This window comes from Bufo bufo, chromosome 1 (genome assembly GCF_905171765.1).
Source record: "Bufo bufo chromosome 1, aBufBuf1.1, whole genome shotgun sequence".
In the NCBI taxonomy this organism is placed as follows: Eukaryota; Metazoa; Chordata; class Amphibia; order Anura; family Bufonidae; genus Bufo; species Bufo bufo.
Genome location: NC_053389.1, coordinates 619,612,197 through 619,631,478, shown reverse-complemented (window position 1 = coordinate 619,631,478; position 19,282 = coordinate 619,612,197). Strand labels below are relative to the sequence as shown.

The window sequence follows — 19,282 nt, the reverse complement described above, 5'->3', positions numbered from 1 at the left end:
GCCGTTGTTTGGGTCCGCATCCGAGCTGCAGTTTTGGCGGCTCGGATGCGGAATCATTCACTTCAATGGGGCCGCAAAAGATGCGGACAGCAGTCCGTGTGCTGTCTGCATCCGTTGCTCCGTTCCGTGGCCCTGCAAAAAAAAAAAATAGAACATGTCCTATTCTTATCCGTTTTGCGGACAAGAATAGGCATTTCTACAATGGAACGCCCGTTCCGTTCCGCAAATTGCGGAAGGCACACGGGCGGCTTCCGTTTATTGCGGCTCCACGGTTTGCGGACCGCAAAAAACTGAACGGTCGTGTGCATGAGGCCTAAGACAGTACCAACAAATAGTATGAGATTAGACATGTCATGTACGCCATGTACAATGCGGTTTTTGAAAACTGCAGCATATGGCCTCATGCACACGACCGTATTTTGTTTCCGTGTCCGATTTTTGTTTTTGCGGATAGGATGCAGACCCATTCATTTCAATGGGTCGGGCAAAAAACGTGGACAGCACACCATGTGCTGTCCGCATCAGTATGTCCGTTTCGTTGCTCCGCAAAAAAAATAGTGCATGTCCTATTTTTTTTCTAGTTTGCGGACAAGGATAGGCATTATTACAATGGATTCGCAAAAAAAAACGGATGCCATACGGAACGTCATTCGGATCCGCAAAACACATACGGTCGTGTGCATGAGGCCTATCAATTATTTTTCTTTTGTGCGCAGATTTCACCCTTTTCAATGCAAGGATGAGATCCCTGGCAAAACCCCATCAAATCAGCACCAAAAACCTCATGAAGTTTTTGGTGGTGAAGCCTGTGAGGATTTTCTGTTGGTAAACCTGCACCAGTGTCCAGGTACCATCAGGGTACAGCCACACTGTCAGGTTTCTGGTGCAGTTTTGGCAGCCAAAATAAGGAGTAAAAAAAAGTATAAAGGACAGATCCGACTAATCCTCTTTATATTCACTCCTGCTTTTGTCTTCAAAAACTGCATCAGGAAACCTGACCGCGTGGCCATACATTCATTAAAGCGGTTGTCTGCTTTCATGATATTGATCATCTGTGCACTGGACTGGATAGGCCATCGATTTCAGATCGATGGAGGGCTGACTCTCGGCACTCCTGCCGATCAGCTGTTTAAAAGGTCTGTGGCGCTAGTGCAAGAGCTGCATTCTTTTTCATGATTACCTGCACACCGTCTACACTTCAGTGATGGTGCAGGGTAATTCCAGCTCCCCCCCGGTTCACTTGAATGGGGCGAACAGCTGTAATTACACACCACTACAATGAAGAGGGCGTGCAGGTAATCACTGAAGATGCATCTCTTGTACTCGCACCACAGCCCCCTCAAACAGCTGATCGATCGGGGTGCTGAGAGTCTAGACCGCCACCATTTTGAAATTGATGACCTATGCTCAAACTGGAATACTCCTTTGAATAATTTTAATAACTGTGCAGTTTGTTAGAAGATTTACTTTTGCTCTAGGTTTTTCTTCATTTTGCAGTAGAACTGACCTTCTTTCTTGACCTTCACTCTAGATGGAGTCATCTGTGTGTGCATCTTCTGGGCTACCTCTGCATCTGCTCGTCCCGATGGTCAACGACATATCGTCTCCCTGTGAGCAGATCATGGTGCGAACAAGATCTGTGGGTGTCAACACCAGTGATGTGGCTCTTGCTACGGAGCCTGAATGTCTTGGACCTTGTGAACCAGGCACCAGTGTTAATTTGGAAGGCATTGTGTGGCAGGAGACAGAAGATGGTAAGCTAAACTGTTCGAAGGACTGCCCAATCTGTACCCCTACCTGCTTTATATTTAGAGGGTCTATACATACAAGGGTCTTGCAACCGTTTGAAGGTGTAGTATGTCTCCCTTAGATTTTATTGGCAAATCGTTGGATTTTTTTTGGTGTGTTGGATTTGACATGGATTTGGACATGCTTCAGTTGACTTCTTATTATCCAGCTATTCTAACCTGGAAACATTGACACTGCTACCATGTATATATGAGGCTTCAAAGAAATCCCACCACAGAAACCAAGATGTGAATACATACATGTATTGCCACAATAGCTAAAAGTTTTATTTTAAAAAAAGTTCTAGAAAAATGCCCTTAATTGCTATTTAAAGACAGGATTTGGGGGTTACTATCCCTCCTTGGGCAGAGCACCTTACATCTGGTGGCATTAGCGGCAGAGCTTGTTAAGAGCTCACTTGCATTCCTTTCTTCCTAGTCATACACATGGACTTAAAGGGGTTATCCGAGGCTGGAAATGCTTACCCGGGCCCCTCACACGGAATCTACTTACCTGGCGCCTCGTTCCACTCCTGGTCCCCACGCGGCCACCGCTACTTTGCCCTGCGCACAGAAGAAAACTTCCAGTGTCGGGAGGGAGCATCCAATGGCAGATGGGGACGGGCCTCCCTAGCATCCCCCAACATCCAGTTGTCCATATAGACAGGAACCATGGAGCTCGACTCCATGTACTGTACTTTATCTGCTTCTATGGCTTGAGTACTATATAGTATTAGCTTCAGCCTCTTCATTGGTTACATGGGGCTGTCTATCTGCCTACCCTCTACCTAGTAGTGGTGGTGCAGAGTATTGCAGCTTCGCCCTATTCAAGAGGATGGCGCTAAGGGTGGGTTCACATTACATTTTATGTGTCTGTTTGACGTAGACGTTAGGAAAAAAAAAAAGGATACAAAAAAGCAGCATATCACGTTCTTGTATCCTGCACAGTCCGGTAAAAAAAAATAAAAAAACTTTTTTTTTTACAATGGACCTCTATGGGGAATGCAATGCGACTGGATGGTATCAGTCTGAGGCATCTGTTTTTTTTTTTTTTTAATTAAGTCATTTTTTATTAGCATTTTTTAATAATAATACAAACATAAGGCCCCAACCCCCACATACCCTCCCCCCACAAACCATCATTGCGATGCCCTCCATCTTCCATAGCTTCAACATTCGGTTACACCAGTACATCCGCATAAATTTTTTTACACAGGCACAAGCCCCATCCCTACAACAATCCCACAAAATTTTGAGAGAAAATTTGTGATCTTATAATCGGAGCTGAAACATACATTTGTTATCGGTCATAACCTCCCCACATTACATTACATATCGTAGAAGTATTCCATGTCTTCTATGAGGAATCGCCAATCACCAAGCCATATATGTACAATGAGCCATAGTACCCTCACACTAATCCCAGACGGTATCTCTGAAGTTCCCTGGACGCCAGCCCGGGGGCATCAATCCAAGGAGTCCAGAGCTTTTCAAATTTGGCCATGGCACCCCTCTTCCTATAGACCCCTCGTTCCAGATTAAGTAACCAATTAATCTTGGCTATATATTCGGTTTTACTAGGACTACCCTCATCCAACCAGTGTTGAGCAATCGGCTTACGAGCCATATACAACATTCTGGCCACTGCTATCTTCCTGGGTTCAGTGATTGGCAAGTCCTCCACATACCCCAATACACAGACAAATGGCGTCACATCCAGCGTAACTTCATACAGAGAATTAATAAGATGCAGCACTGCGCGCCAAAAACCTTGCAGTGCCGAGCACGACCACAGCATGTGTAGCAACGGGCATCTGTTTAACGTATACACAGATGGAGAAGTCTGGAAGACATATCTGAAGTGGCCAGCTGGCACTGACAGCCGGGCACCTGGACTGCAGCTAATTGATAAGCAAACCAGTTGAATGAAAATGTGTATAACAGTTGTGTATCCATTTCTTGCCACTTTCAAGACTTTTGCTATCTGTGACAAGGAACATCTCGGTCTACTTTTATAAGCTGTTCCCGCTGTACCGATGTGTGAGCAGGACGTGATCAGGACTGGTTTCCAGTCTCTGAATGTGATATCTCCCGCACAAGGTGTATGGGTCTGCGATACAGCATTTGTAGCCTGCTCTCTTTTTGTGCCTTTGATTTTATATGGAGTCACTAAGAGAAAATCCTGGCAAGCCTGATTTAGCAGAGCTTGCTATATACGGTACATGATTCTCTACTGTTTATAATGTAAAGGATATAGCAGCAGTCGCACACCGTCCATGCACCCGGACAACCAGTGGTTACCGGATTCACTGGTGTCTCTTGATATGAACAGAACGTTCATCATGTACTATAATCCAGCACTGGTCCGTGAATGTGATGCCTTCCCCACAAGGTGTATGGGGTCTGCAGTAGAGCATTTGTAGCCTGCTCGGTCTCTTCATATGAGCAGAATGTTCATCATGTACTATAATCCAGCACATTACCTGGATTCCAGCAGTTATTTCTGGTAACAGATGTTCAGAGCCGCTACTGAGCTTCTCATCTAATCTAGTACAGGATTCCTGGGGGGTTGCAGTAGAGCCATGCTGTCGGAGGGAATCCCATGGATGACTGCAGGGTAATTCATACCTGCTGACTCCACGTATAGCCACTCGCTGCATCTGTGCAGCCATCTGCTTTCTGTGCAGAAAAAGCCAGAAACAGCTGCAGGTGTGCAGACATTTTACTTCTGAAAGTTTCAGTATCGGCTGTGCTTTTATTACCTATAACCAAGTCGTTCTGAGTTCTTTCATTGCAGGAGAGTGGTTCAGAGTATTTGCACTGCAGGAGAGTGGTTCAGAGTATTTGCACTGCAGGAGAGTCGTTCAGAGAATTTGCACTGCAGGAGAGTCGTTCAGAGAATTTGCACTGCAGGAGAGTCGTTCAGAGTATTTGCACTGCAGGAGAGTCGTTCAGAGAATTTGCACTGCAGGAGAGTCGTTCAGAGAATTTGCACTGCAGGAGAGTCGTTCAGAGAATTTGCACTGCAGGAGAGTCGTTCAGAGAATTTGCACTGCAGGAGAGTCGTTCAGAGAATTTGCACTGCAGGAGAGTCGTTCAGAGAATTTGCACTGCAGGAGAGTCGTTCAGAGTATTTGCACTGCAGGAGAGTGGTTCAGAGAATTTGCACTGCAGGAGAGTGGTTCAGAGAATTTGCACTGCAGGAGAGTGGTTCAGAGAATTTGCACTGCAGGAGAGTGGTTCAGAGAATTTGCACTGCAGGAGAGTGGTTCAGAGAATTTGCACTGCAGGAGAGTCGTTCAGAGAATTTGCACTGCAGGAGAGTCGTTCAGAGAATTTGCACTGCAGGAGAGTCGTTCAGAGAATTTGCACTGCAGGAGAGTCGTTCAGAGAATGTGCACTGCAGGAGAGTCGTTCAGAGAATTTGCACTGCAGGAGAGTCGTTCTTCCTTTTGTTTCAGTTCATCTCATTACATAGCATACCTGGTCTGTGCCCTTCATTAATCTGTGCCCATTCTCTGCACATAAGCTGTAGCTGACTCTTTCCCCATGTCACACCATGCACCAGCTCTATGCCAAACTGAACTGGCTGACCACTTCCTGATCCTTGAGCACAACTGCAAACGATTGGTCACAATTGGCCGATCACTGTGCGCTTGTAATTTCAGTCGACGACCAGCCAAAATATTCCAACCTTGCCGATCGGTTTTTCAGCAAACGGAAGTCTGCCATTGGCCTTCACTAATGAATGTTCATGCTATTTTTTTATTTTATTTTTTTAAACGATGGTCGAAATCCGCTTTATCTGACAGGTGCCTTTTGTTATGCATGCATTATAGCATGATCAGAAAATGTGTTTGAGCATCTTGTGATATGTCAAAGGGTTAGAAATTATTTCAGTTATACTGAAAGTAAAATTTTACCTTCTGGTATAAACATTATGCTTAAAGGCAGTGCTACATTTAATTTATGAAACCAAATTGTAAGGGAACTCTGTGCTGTCTAAGAGCAGGATAGAGGAAGAGAAGCTGAGCTCTATGATACATAGGTTTGTAGGTTTGTATGATTAGTAGTGAGAGTAAAAAAAAAAGTAAATCCTGAAAGGACTCCAAGCAGAGATGGTTAGAGTCCTGATGACCCCGCCAACAAAGGAGATGATTGACAGTTCTTCCTGCTTCAGCGTATGTATGCTGAATACTGTCAGTGTGGGATGATTAATTACTGATCACTGTCCTAAAACCTAAAAGTGGCCCCATGTTAGACAGGTCCAAAATGACAGAAGATGGGACAAAAGTAGTAGGTGGGGCCAGCAGTACTGTAGAGCAGAACAATATACTGCCCTAGTAGAACCAAATACCACAGCGCAGCACAATATACTGCCTCAGCAGAACCAAATACCACAGCGCAGCACAATATACTGCCTCAGCAGAACCAAATACCACAGCGCAGCACAATATTCTGCCTCAGCAGAACCAAATACCACAGCGCAGCACAATATTCTGCCTCAGCAGAACCAAATAGCGCAGCGCAGCACAATATACTGCCTCAGCTGAACCAAATACCACAGCGCAGCACAATATTCTGCCTCAGCAGAACCAAATACCACAGCACAGCACAATATTCTGCCTCAGCAGAACCAAATAGCGCAGCACAATATACTGCCTCAGCAGAACCAAATACCACAGCGCAGCACAATATTCTGCATCAGCAGAACCAAATACCACAGCACAGCACAATATTCTGCCTCAGCAGAACCAAATAGCGCAGCACAATATACTGCCTCAGCAGAACCAAATACCACAGCGCAGCACAATATTCTGCATCAGCAGAACCAAATACCACAGTGCAGCACAATATTCTGCCTCAGCAGAACCAAATACCACAGCACAGCACAATATTCTGCCTCAGCAGAACCAAATAGCGCAGCACAATATACTGCCTCAGCAGAACCAAATACCACAGCGCAGCACAATATTCTGCATCAGCAGAACCAAATACCACAGCGCAGCACAATATTCTGCCTCAGCAGAACCAAATACCACAGCGCAGCACAATATTCTGCCTCAGCAGAACCAAATACCACAGCGCAGCACAATATTCTGCCTCAGCAGAACCAAATACCACAGTGGAAGCACAATATACTGCCTCAGCAGAACCAAATACCACAGCGCAGCACAATATTCTGCCTCAGCAGAACCAAATACCACAGCGGAAGCACAATATTCTGCCTCAGCAGAACCAAATACCACAGCGCAGCACAATATTCTGCCCCAGCAAAACCGAATAAAACAGTGCAGCTCAATATACTGATATCCGCGCCATAGTATGAAACTGTATCATCATCCTCAGGACAGCAATAGTTAGTCGCGAGGGCCCCTGCAGCTGCTGGCCAGGTGTATAAGTGTGTGATGCTCCTATATTAACGAATGCTGAGAGCATCAGATCTATGTACCTGGCTGTCGGCCTAGAGGAGGGCTCAGGTGGCCTCCTGGGCATTGGCCCAAAGGGAACTTTCCCTGTAGGTTCTGTGGCCAGTCCGCAGGAGTTTGACCTCCTGAATGGAGCAGTATTACACTTGCTGATCTATAGGAAAGATGTATACAGACCCAATCAAGGTTTCCCATTGTAATTAACCCCTTAGTGACCAAGCCTGTTTGGGCCTTTATGACCAAGCGTTTTTCTTCCTTTTTTTATGGTCTCGTTCCAAGAGCTATAACTTTTTTTTATTTTTTCATCTATATAGCTTTATGAGGGCTTGTTTTTTACGGGACAAGTTGTAGTTTTTAATGGCCCCATTTTGGGGTACACATAACTTTCTGATTAACTTTTATTAACTCTTTCTGGGAGGGAGATAGGGAAAGATAGCAATACTGCCACTGCGTTTTTACATTATACATTTTTTGGCGTTCATTTTTCGGTACAAATAACATAATATCTTTATTCTCTGGGTCAGTACGATTACAGTGATACTAAATACTTATAATTTTGTTTACGTTTTACTACTTTTTTTTTGCAATAAAACACCTTTTATTAACCAAAAAAATAATTTTGCATTGCCACTTCACAAGACCCATAACTTTTTTTTTATTTTTTTATATGGAATTGTGTGAGGGCTTGATTTTTGAAAGACGACTTGTATTTTTCATTGGTATGATTTTGGAGTAAATGCCGCTTTTTGATCGCTTGTTATTACGTTTTTTTTCGGTGGAAACTAAGAATAAATTCGAAATTCTGTCTTTTTTTTTATTTTTTACGGCGTTCACCATAGGGGATAATTTATGTAATATTTATGTAGTCCCGGTCGTTACGGACGCGGCAATACCAAACATATGGGGGATATTTTTTTCATTGAAAAGCATATTTTCAATGGAAAAAAAAACATATTTTTTTATTTTATGGAATTTTTTTTATTTAATAAATGTGTATTTTTTTTCTATTTTTTTTACTACTTAATAGTCCCACAAGGGGACTATAATATACAGTATTTTGATTGCTTTTAAAATGTAATGCATTATCTCTATAATGCATTGCATTTCAATAGCAATGCTATTCGAACATTGACCAGCAGGCTGCGCCAGAGAGGCACAGCCTGCTGGAAGTAACGGAAGAAAGGCTCGGGGCCCTGATCGGAAGCAAGGTAAGCTTCCCAGCACATCAGCACCCCGCAATCGCATTTTCGGGGTGCTGATGGGAGACAGAGGGAGTCCGCTCCCTCTGTCACCACTTTACATGCAGCGGGCGCCATTGCGCCCGGCATGTAAAGGGTTAAACAGCCCGGATCGGCACTCCTGCCGTTCCGGGCTGTTAGAGCAGGGACCCGGCTCTCATGTGAGAGCCAGGTCCGCGCTCCCCGCTGCACGGGGGAGCCGTGCAGCGCTTGAACTGGGCCGCCGTAAAAACGCGGCAGCCCAGCCTAAGGCCCCTTAGTGACCGCCGTAAAAACACGTATGGGTGGTCACTAAGGCGTTAAGCAGACACTTCCAGTAGAAAGGGGTATTTTTTTTTTAACTCTATCCATAGAAACCTGTTTTTGTTTTTGACAGGTTTTCTCCATTTCAGCAGTATTATACCACTGAAAGTCAAATACAAAATACTGTCCTTTTGTAGCAGTCAACACAAGTGATAAGATCTCCTATGTAGATAAGTAAGGCTAGTTTCACACTAGCGTTTTTGCTGGATCAATCAAGGATCAGCAAAAACACTTCCATCTAGCTAATACAACCGTCTGCATCTGCTATGAACGGATCCGGTTGTTTTATCTCTAAAATAGCCAAGACGGATCCGGTACTATAACCATTGTAAGTCAATGGGGGACCGATCAGTTTTCTTTTGTGTCCGAGAAAACGCATCTGGCACCATTGACTTACATTGTGTGTCATGCTGGATCCGTCTTGCTTGCGGATCTAAATACCGGAAAGGCAAAACGCAGATGTAAAAGAAACCTAACACCTGTCAGTTTACTTCTGCTGTGAGAGGAAGATGTTATCTGCAATGTAATCGTCATTATAATAGTAGAACCGTATGATAGCTCTCTTGTTCACTTGATAGGTCTTGATAAAGATGCCCATATAAGAGTATTACATTGAGTTGCTCATTCTGCTTCCCTCTCTGGCCACAGTGAATAGTTTGAGAACGTCAAGCAAGGCTGTCTGCTCAAATACAGGAGGAAGTTAAAGAGCCAGGAAGTAGAATACAGTATGATATTGAAGTAGCATTCAAAAATTAGATCCCGAAAACCTGTTAAAAAATTAATTGGAACATTCACATTTAGGTTTTTATTATGCGATAAATGTGTTCAATGTTTCCATTTATTGACTGATTAATATCTGACCAATATCTGTCCAATCAGACCAATAGTGGGTGAGTATAACAAAAGATCTGTCTGTGTAATAGGTCATCTGACCAATGATTGGCCAGTAAATCTGTCAGATAAGGCTACTTTAACACTCGCACTTTTGTGAGGATCCGTCATGGACGGATCCGTTTAGATAGTGCATCCGTTCAGAATGGATCCGTTTGTATTATCTTTAACATAGCCAAGCCGTTTTCTATTGTGCCACATTGTGTCAGTGAAAACGGATCTGTCCCCATTGACTTACATAGTATGCCAGGACGCGTCCATTTGGCTCAGTTTCATCAGATGGACACCAAAACCCTGCAAGCAGTGTTTTGATGTCCGTCTCCAGAGTGGAATGGAGACGGATCGGAAGCAAACTGATGCATTCTGAGCGGATCCTTTTCCATTCAGAATGCATTAGGGCAAAACTGATCCGTTTTGGACCGCTTGTGAGAGCCCTGAACGGATCGCACAAACGGAAAGAGTGTGAAAATAGACAAATCTGTTCGTGTAATACAAGCCTAAGTGACCATTTTTAAAATTCTTACACAAGCTCTTTACAAAGCAGTGTCCCAAATCTGTTTAGGCTGCTGTTTTAATTCATTCCCCTTATCCACACTCTTGTGGAATTCTTTCCTGTGGAAAAGCTGTATAGGAGGTGTCGCATACTAGGGACCAAACCGGCCCACTGCATCACATGACAATGGTTGCCCAAGCCCTTCAGGCCGATTCACCTCACACGCTGTTACGCCCTACGCCGGGCAATAACTTGAGCCTAAATCGCCACCTGAAGCCTGGAAGCACACCCACGCACTAACATGAAACTTTCAATGCCACCACCTGTCAGTTATAAGGTTGACAGGACATCCCTGAGTGTTCCACTCGCAAGCAGACACGATAGCAGGTCTCACGAAAAAACAACCTACAGCCTCAGACTGCGCACACACACTCTTTATGGAGCTAACAGGTTCTTAACTCCTTAGGCCCCCTGCACACGATCCGGATTGCGTGCGGATTTGCCTGCGAACACCTGCGGATTTCAGTGCGGATTCTCCGCACATGAATCCGGATCGTGTGCAGGGGGCCTTAAGGACACAACCTTATTTCACCTTAAAGAGGACCTTTCACCAATCCTGACATTGTGAACTCAGTATCATGACATATACAGCGGCGCCCAGGAATCTCACTGCACTTACTATTATCCCTGGGCACCGCTCCGTTCTCCCGTTATGTCCTCCGGTATGTTCGGGGACTTGGTTATAGTAGGCGGAGTCTGCCCTTGTTCTGCTGGGCGTCTCCTTCTCCTAGGCTGTAGAGCTGGCCAATCGCATCGCAGAGCTCACAGCCTGGGAGAAAAAAACCGATTGGCCAGCGCTACAGCCTAGGAGAAGGAGATGCCCAGCAGAACAAGGACAGACTCCGCCTACTATAACCAAGTCCCCTAAGTCTCCGCCTACTATAACCGAGTCCCCTAAGTCTCTGCCTACTATAACCAAGTCCCCGAACATACCGGAGGACATAACGGGAGAACGGAGCTGCGCCCAGGGATAATAGTAAGTGCAGTGAGATCCCTGGGCGCCGCTGTATATGTCATGATACTTAGTTCACAATGTCAGGATCGGTGAAAGGTCCTCTTTAAGGACCAGGCCATTTTTTGCAAATCTGACCAGTGTCACTTTAAGTGGTGCTAACTTTAAAACGCTTCGACTTATCCAAGCCTTTCTGAGATTGTTTTTTCGTCACATATTGTACTTCATGACACTGGTAAAATGGAGTAAAAAATAATAATTTTTATTTATAAAAAAAAATACCAAATTTGCAAAAAAAATTGAAAAATTAGCAAATTTCCAAGTTTAAATTTCTCTACTTCTATAATACATAGTAATACCTACAAAAATAGTTTTATTTTTGGGGGACGTTACAAGGCTTAGAAGTTTGGAAGTAAATCTTGAAATTTCTCAGATATTTTCAAAAACCAACTTTTTAAGGACCAGTTCAGGTCTGAAGCCACTTTGTGAGGCTTACATAATAGAAACCACCCAAAAATGACCCCATTCTAGAAAGTACACCCCTCAAGGTATTCAAAACTGATTTTACAAATGTTGTTAACCCTTTAGGTGTTCCACAAGAATTAATGGAAAATAGAGATACAATTTCAAAATTTCACTTTTTTGGCAGATTTTTCATTTTAATATCTTTTTTTTTCCAGTTACAAAGCAAGGGTTAACAGCCGAACAAAACTCAATATTTATGGCCCTGATTCTGTCGTTTACAGAAACACCCCATATGTGGTTGTAAATGCTGTACGGGCACACGGCAGGGCGCAGAAGGAAAGGAATGCCATACGGTTTTTGCTGGACAGTTTTTTTTTGACACCATGTACCATTTGAAGCCCCCCTGATGCACCCCTACAGTAGAAACTCCAAAAAAGTGACCCCATTTTAGAAACTATGGGATAGGGTGGAAGTTTTGTTGGTACTAGTTTAGCGTACATATGATTTTTGGTTGCTCTATATTACACTTTTTGTGAGGCAAGGTAACAAGAAATAGCCGTTTTGGCACTGTTTTTTGTTATTTACAACATTCATCTGACAGGTTAGATCATGTGATATTTTTATAGACCAGGTTGTCAGGGACGCGGCGATACCTAATATGTATACAATTTTTTTATTTATGTAAGTTTTACACAATGATTTCATTTTTGAAACAAAAAAAATCATGTTTTAGTGTCTCCATAGTCTGAGAGCCATCGTTTTTTCTGTTTTTGGGCGATTATCTTGGGTGGGGTATGATTTTTGCGGGATGAGATGACTGTTTGGCACTATTTTGGGGTGCATATGACACTTTGATCGCTTGCTATTCCACTTTTTGTGATGTAAGGTGACAAAAAATTGTTTATTTAGCACAGGTTTTTTTTTGGTTTTGTTTTTTACGGTGTTCATCTGAGGGGTTAGGTCATGTGATATTTTTATAGAGCTGGTCGATAGGGATGAGTCGATACCTAATATGTATACTTTTTTTTTATTTATCTAAGTTTTACACAATAACAGCTTTTTTAAAACAAAAAAAAATTATGTTTCAGTGTCTCCATATTCTGAGCCATAGGTTTTTTTTATTTTTTGGGCGATTGTCTCAGGTAGGGGCTCATTTTTTGCGGGATGAGGTGACGGTTAGATTGTACTATTTTGGTGGGCATACGCCTTTTTGATCGCTGCTGTTGTACTTTTTGTGATGTAAGGTGACAAAATTTTTTTTTTTTTTAGCACAGTTTTTATTTTTTACGGTGTTCTTAGGGGTTAGGTCATGTGATATGATTATAGAGCCGGTCGATAGGCACGCTGCGATACCTAATATGTCTATTTTTTTTTTTTTTATGTCTATTTATTTATTTTTTATTTTAACTTGATACTTAAAAATTTTTGGGGGGGGGACTTTATTTTTTCAACTTTTTTTTTTCACTTTATTTTTTGTCCCACTTTGGGACTTCAACTTTTGGGGGTCTGATCCTTTACAATGCATTCCAATACTTCTGTATTGGAATGCATTGGCTGTATGAGTAATACTGTGTGTATTACTCATACAGCTTCCGGCCTGTGAGATCCAGGGGGCTGCCTTCCATGCCATGGGAACCCGATGGCACTGCCGCCGCCTGCACAATAAAAAGCCGCAAACCGCAGGTCTGAATTGACCTGTGGTTTGCAGCGATCCAGACATGGGTGGGTCACGGGACCCCCCGCGCATTTAGCCGAGGTGCCTGCCGGCTTCCGATCACCGCCCGCCGCACGTACCAGTACGCCCTGTGTCCTGAAGAGGTTAAGGTTACAAGACAAACCATCAAACTTTTAGGTTTGTATAAAAAATAGACAGTACTTGGTTACAAAAAAATGATTAACAAGGGACATAAATGGCAAACAATTGTAAAATATAAAGGAGAAAACAAAGAAAGTTCTAATACTTAACATTTGTGTGGTAAAAGTCCTTTCCTCCCAGGAGATTTGGGCAGACTAGAGTAATGGTGCACAAACCAATTCCATTGGATCTCCCACTTTGTGACACCCAAATATCCAGGGATTGCATTTTTATGCCTTTCCTCCAGGGGCAGGCCTGAGGGGGACTCTCACTCCCACCTCTGGCTCAGCCCCTCTGGGCCAAGCTCCATTACCCATGCAGTCGGCCCCCTGGCCAACTAGGGAACAGGTAAGAAAATATCAAAAAGATAGTTTCCCAGTTGCCCTGGTGAAGATACAGACCCCAGACCTTCTTCATTATTCATATCTCATCGTTCCGAGTCCTAGCATTTTAAACGAGACATGTCCAGGACGCTCGGAAGATGAGATTCTTATCTTAAGAAGATGAAGGCGAGTTGATAAGCCATGTCTGGTGTCCATGTGATGCCCCCATCATACCAGTTATGATGAGCTTTGTTTTGGAGACGTCGGCCCTATCCTGAACAAGTTATGAAGGATTACAACTTATTGTTCATTCTCTGGTATGAAACCCCATGCTGACACACGGCGCAGGAGAGTCTGCTGTCCCCTGTCTTGAGTGTGACCAGCAAACAGGCCCATCCTGGTTAGCAACTCTGCGCTAACTAACCCGCCCCCCCTCTCCCCCCTCCCCCGGGAGCAGTTTGCTGTTTTCACTGGTATGAGGCAGACCTCTCGGGCCTATATGCAGCCCAGGGCGGATAAAAATCAATGATTTAAAAAAAAATCTTTTGATTTAAATCAGATTTTTTTTTTTATATAAAATGCTTTTTGAGGAAAATATATTACCATCCAAAAGTTATTCTATCATGAAATAAAGATTATTTTTTTTATTATGTAGAATAAGGCTGTATATGTTTAATTTTTTTGGTAAATAAATTCTATTAATCCATTCACAATGTCATGCTCTTCCAAGATATTATCACAGATGCTTGGTTTACTTTTGCAGTTCTCAAAACTGAATTTGACTCAGCAGAGATCACATGCCTCCTCTTCACAGCAAAAATGTTATAACATGAACAGAGTTGAGAAAAAGACCTTAAAGGGGTTATCCCATCTTAGACAATGGGGGCATATCGCTAGGATATGCCCCCATTGTCTGATAGGTGCGGGTCCCACCTCTGGGACCTGCACCTACAAGGAGAACAGAGCGGAGAAACTTGAGGAGGGCGCACCGCGCATGCGCAGCCGCCCTCCATTTATTTCTATGGAGCCCCCGAAAATATTTCCGTTGGCCCTATAGAAATGAATGGGAGTGGTGGCCGCGCATGCGCTGTGCACTCCCATTCACTTCAATGGGAGAGGCGGGGAGCTGCGCCTGGTGGTGGACGGACCCCGGAAAACCCGGGATCCTCCAGCCACAACTCTCCCCGGCTCCGTTCTCCTTGTAGGTGCGGGTCCCAGATGTGGGACCCGCACCTATCAGACAATGGGGGCATATCCTAGCGATATGCCCCCATTGTCTAAGATGGGATAACCCTTTTAATCCTAACTTCTACAAACCTATGAATACAGAATTAGCTTAATCAAACTAAGGCCTCATGCACACCACAGTTGTTTTTCTCAGCCTCCGTTCTGTTTGCGGATAGGATGGGGACCCATTCATTTCAATGGGTCAGCAAAAAAAATGCTGATAGTTCATCCGTTTGTGTTCCGCGTCCGTTGTCAGTGTTTCCCTTTAGCAAAAATAAATAGTGCATGTCCTACTTTTTTCACTTTTGCGGACAAGGATAGGCATTTATTACAAGGGATCTGTAGAAAAAAAACGTATCCTCCTTTTTGGCGGACGCAAAAAACAACTGTCATGTGCATGAGTTGTTATACCAGCAAGAATTAGTCTTTATGTAGAAAACTATGATTTAAATCAAGCCTTACTGACTAGTGGTTTAAATCAAATCCACCCTGATGCAGCCTTCAACCAATTCATCAATGGCTGCTGGCCTGGCAATACAAATACATACTGTATATGATTGTGAATCACACTGGACTATGTTACACCACAACATATACCCATAAAACATATAATATCACAGCAAACAATATAACTAGGAATAAGGCGGTACTTATTCCTGACAGGAGGCATATATTTCCTTTATTTCTTGTATTAGATGTGGCGGGGGTGCTTTTTATGGCAGCTGCAGTGGAGTGCAAGAGAAATGTGCTATACTATCAGAGAGACCAGGGAGTGGTGAGGATGTACCTGCAGAGCCTTATCTAGGTCTCCAGCAGTACTGTACAATTCAGTACAGTAGCCCTCAGATGAACCTGTCCTACTTTGCAAAGCATAAAGGGGGTTAATCTGAGACTAAAAAATGTCCGTCATATGTCTGGGCCCCTCACGCGGAATCTACTTACCTGGCTCCCCACTTCCTGCTCCGCTTCCTGGTCCCCGCACGGGGAGGCTCATCCCCATCATTGGCTGCTCCCCCAAGGATACCCTCACCCCCGACACCGGATGTTTTCATCCGCGCACTGGCAGTTGGCTCCATTAAAGTGTCTTTACCTTTATTGTCGGAAACATCCCATGCTTACCTCATGTTACCAGAAGTACTACAACTTTCTCTTGCCGGTAATGTATTTGTTTTATTTTTCACAGGCATGTTGGTTGTTAATGTGACTTGGAGAAACAAGACATACGTAGGCACCCTTTTAGATTGCACGCGGCATGACTGGGCCCCTCCTAGGTGAGTTTAGATCTGTGAAAAAACTGTCCATTGTCAATTTGTTTTTTTGTTATTAGAAGGGATTGTATTAAATTAGAAAAGCGGGTCTGCACCCCTGAAACAGTGCTGCTGTTTTTGGCGGATTGTGTTGGTTGTAGTAGCTTAGCCCTAAGCTTCTTTCTCACCCTCTATATTTTCTCCCCTTCCCCCTCCAGATTCTGCGACTCTCCCACGAGTGACTTGGAGATGCGGAACGGACGGGGGAGGGGTAAACGCATGCGTCCAAGTAGTAATGCTCCTGTTGCAGAAGGTACACCAGCCCCAGAAAATAAAGGTGCAAGCAGTAGCAGCAGTAGCAGCAGCAAGACACGAGCTGGCGCCAACAATAAAGGGAGACGTGGAAGCCAGAATTCAAGCGAGCATCGTCCGCCCCCCTGTAATCCAGTGGAAGATATAAAAGCTAGCCCGTCTTCAGCCAGCAAGCGCAAAAGCAAGCCACCTTCTGACATGGAACTTACCTCCAGCTCTGAAGATTCTAAGGGAAGTAAACGTGCTCGTACAAACTCCATGGGATCTTCATCTGCCCCAGTGTCTGTTTCTTTACCTCTCACAGTGCCATTAAGCACTATTAAGGTGGAACCAACTGCATTGGACCGTAATTGTTCCTCCCCCATATTAATAGACTGTCCTCACCCTAACTGCAACAAGAAATACAAGCACATTAATGGCCTGAAGTACCATCAGGCTCATGCACACACAGATGATGACAGTAAACCAGAGGCAGATGGAGACAGTGAATGTGGTGAGGAGCCACACCTTCATCTGGACATGGGTAGTTGTAATGGCACCTTTCCAACTCAGAAGGGTTCCCTTTCCCCAGCACGATCAGCAACTCCTAAAACTCGTTTGACTGAACCACACAGTCCTACACTCAGTTCTAAATTTGGAGGTAAGGTTGTATGCAAGAAAAAAATTGGTACAGAAGGAGATACAGACCCTGGAGCACTTTCTAATGATGGATCAGATGATGGTCCCATGGCAGCAGATGATACAAGCAATGACGGCTTTGAGTCGCAGGAAAAGCGATTGACTGAAAAGGATGCTACCAAAAAGGGCAATGGGAGCAGTAAGCCTGACAAGTTGGCTTCATCTAAAAGTGTGAAGTCTGCTCGGCCTATTGCACCTGCATTGGTACCTCAGCAAATGTATACCATTCAAACTACAACTTTCACTGCTGGGAGTCCTGGTTCTTCCACAGGTCTTACCACCACAGTAGTCCAGGCCATGCCTACCAGCCCCCAGCTTAAACCTATCCAGCCCAAACCAACAGTAATGGGAGATCCATCAAGTATTAATCCAGCTTTAACACCATCTAGGGATAAAAAGAAAAAGGATAAAAAGAAGAAAGAACAAAGAGAGGATGAAAGTCCTGGGACCTCAATAAAAGTAGGCCGTCCAGAAGATGGAAAAAGTCCTTTTGGGGAAGCAGTGGGTGATTCGGCAAGCAAAGGTGATGGACTTATTAATGGCTCTGATGCTCATCAGAGTAGGCTGGCAAGCATAAAGGCAGAGGCTGACAAAATCTACAGCTTCACAGACAATGCACCAAGCCCTTCCATAGGAGGAAGTGCCAGTGGTAATACAAACAGAATGGAAAATCCCAGTCCTGGTCAGCCCATGACCCCATTACATGTTGTGACCCAAAATGGGGCAGAAGGAACTTCAGCTAAAACAAATAGCCCAGCTTACTCTGACATTTCAGATGCAGGTGAAGACGGAGAAGGTAAAGTAGAAGGCACAAAGTCCAAGGATCCAGAGCAAATGGTGAAGGAAAGTGCCAAAAAGTCCCTGTTTCCACCACAACCTCAAAGCAAAGAATCACCATACTATCAGACTTTTGAAACATACTACTCTCCAAACTATGCACGTTCCAGTCCTGGTGCCATTAATCCCACTGGTCCGACTACACCAGAAAGTCAGTCACTGAAAGTTAAGAAAGAAGAAGATCTGGAGGTAACAGAAGTTAAAATGAAGGTGGAGACACCGGAGGATAAAAAGCCAGAGCTTAGCAGCACTAGCCAACAGCCCTCCGTTATTCAACAGCGACCGAATATGTACATGCAGTCTCTCTATTACAATCAGTATGCCTATGTGCCTCCTTATGGCTACAGTGACCAAGGGTATCATGCTCATCTGCTGAGCACCAACCCAACATATAGACAACAATATGAGGAGCACCAGAAACAGAGACAAAGCCTGGAACAACAACAACAACAGCAGCAACAACAGCAGCAGCAACAGCAGCAGCAACAACAACAACAGCAACAACAGCAGCAGCAGCGCAATATGGAAAAGAAGGCAGAGATGGCCATGAGGGATCGAGAGGCAACTCTCAAAGATGAATGGAAGCACAAGTCTTCAGTACCTCCAACACTCACAAAGGCACCTAGTTTAACTGATCTAGGGAAGTCAGGTCCTAGCAAACCTAAGGAGCTGGTTTCTGGGCCAGACTCAAGTAAATCTGTAATTATTCCCAAACCAGAGGACGCCAAGATCCCAGTTCAGCAGGCAGAAGGGTTAAAAGCAAAAGTATCTGAAGGAAGTGGACACGCAGGAAAAGAAAGTGGAGAACCTCCAAAGCCAGTAGGGGAGTGCAATAGGCAAGCTGGACTGGATCCTGTATTGTGGTACAGACAGGTAAGAACTAAACTTGTAGCTGCTTTTCGCTCTAAAATGTTCTAGAGAATTTTCAAGATCTCTTAAAGGAGTATTCACATCTCAGACATTTTGGCATATCCACAGAATATAGATCAGGGACCTGCACCTATCTCTAAAATGTGTTTCCCACCCCCTCCTGATGTCTTCCACATCTAGTCTGGGAAGGGTGATTGGGTGTACACAAACATTCAAGTGTGCTGTTTCCATACCTCCCATAGGGTGGGTTTTCCAGCTGTGAATAGCTGAGATGAGATGGTAATACAACTTTAAGGAGATGCGTAACAGCCAAGT

General features: G+C 44.1%; 1 protein-coding gene across 3 annotated transcripts in view; it reads left to right on the top strand.

The window, feature by feature from the left end:
- The window catches only part of ZNF609 (zinc finger protein 609), an 82,823-nt gene that overhangs the window by 47,176 nt on the left and 16,365 nt on the right, over positions 1-19,282 (top strand). For 2 of the 3 annotated variants that reach the window (XM_040413762.1, XM_040413764.1), the window contains 3 exons: positions 1,532-1,754; positions 16,207-16,294; positions 16,489-18,970. In XM_040413762.1, coding sequence (XP_040269696.1) covers positions 1,532-1,754; positions 16,207-16,294; positions 16,489-18,970 — 2,793 coding nt within the window. The remainder of the gene's footprint in view (positions 1-1,531; positions 1,755-16,206; positions 16,295-16,488; positions 18,971-19,282) is intronic. The other variant, XM_040413763.1, reaches the window with a different exon arrangement.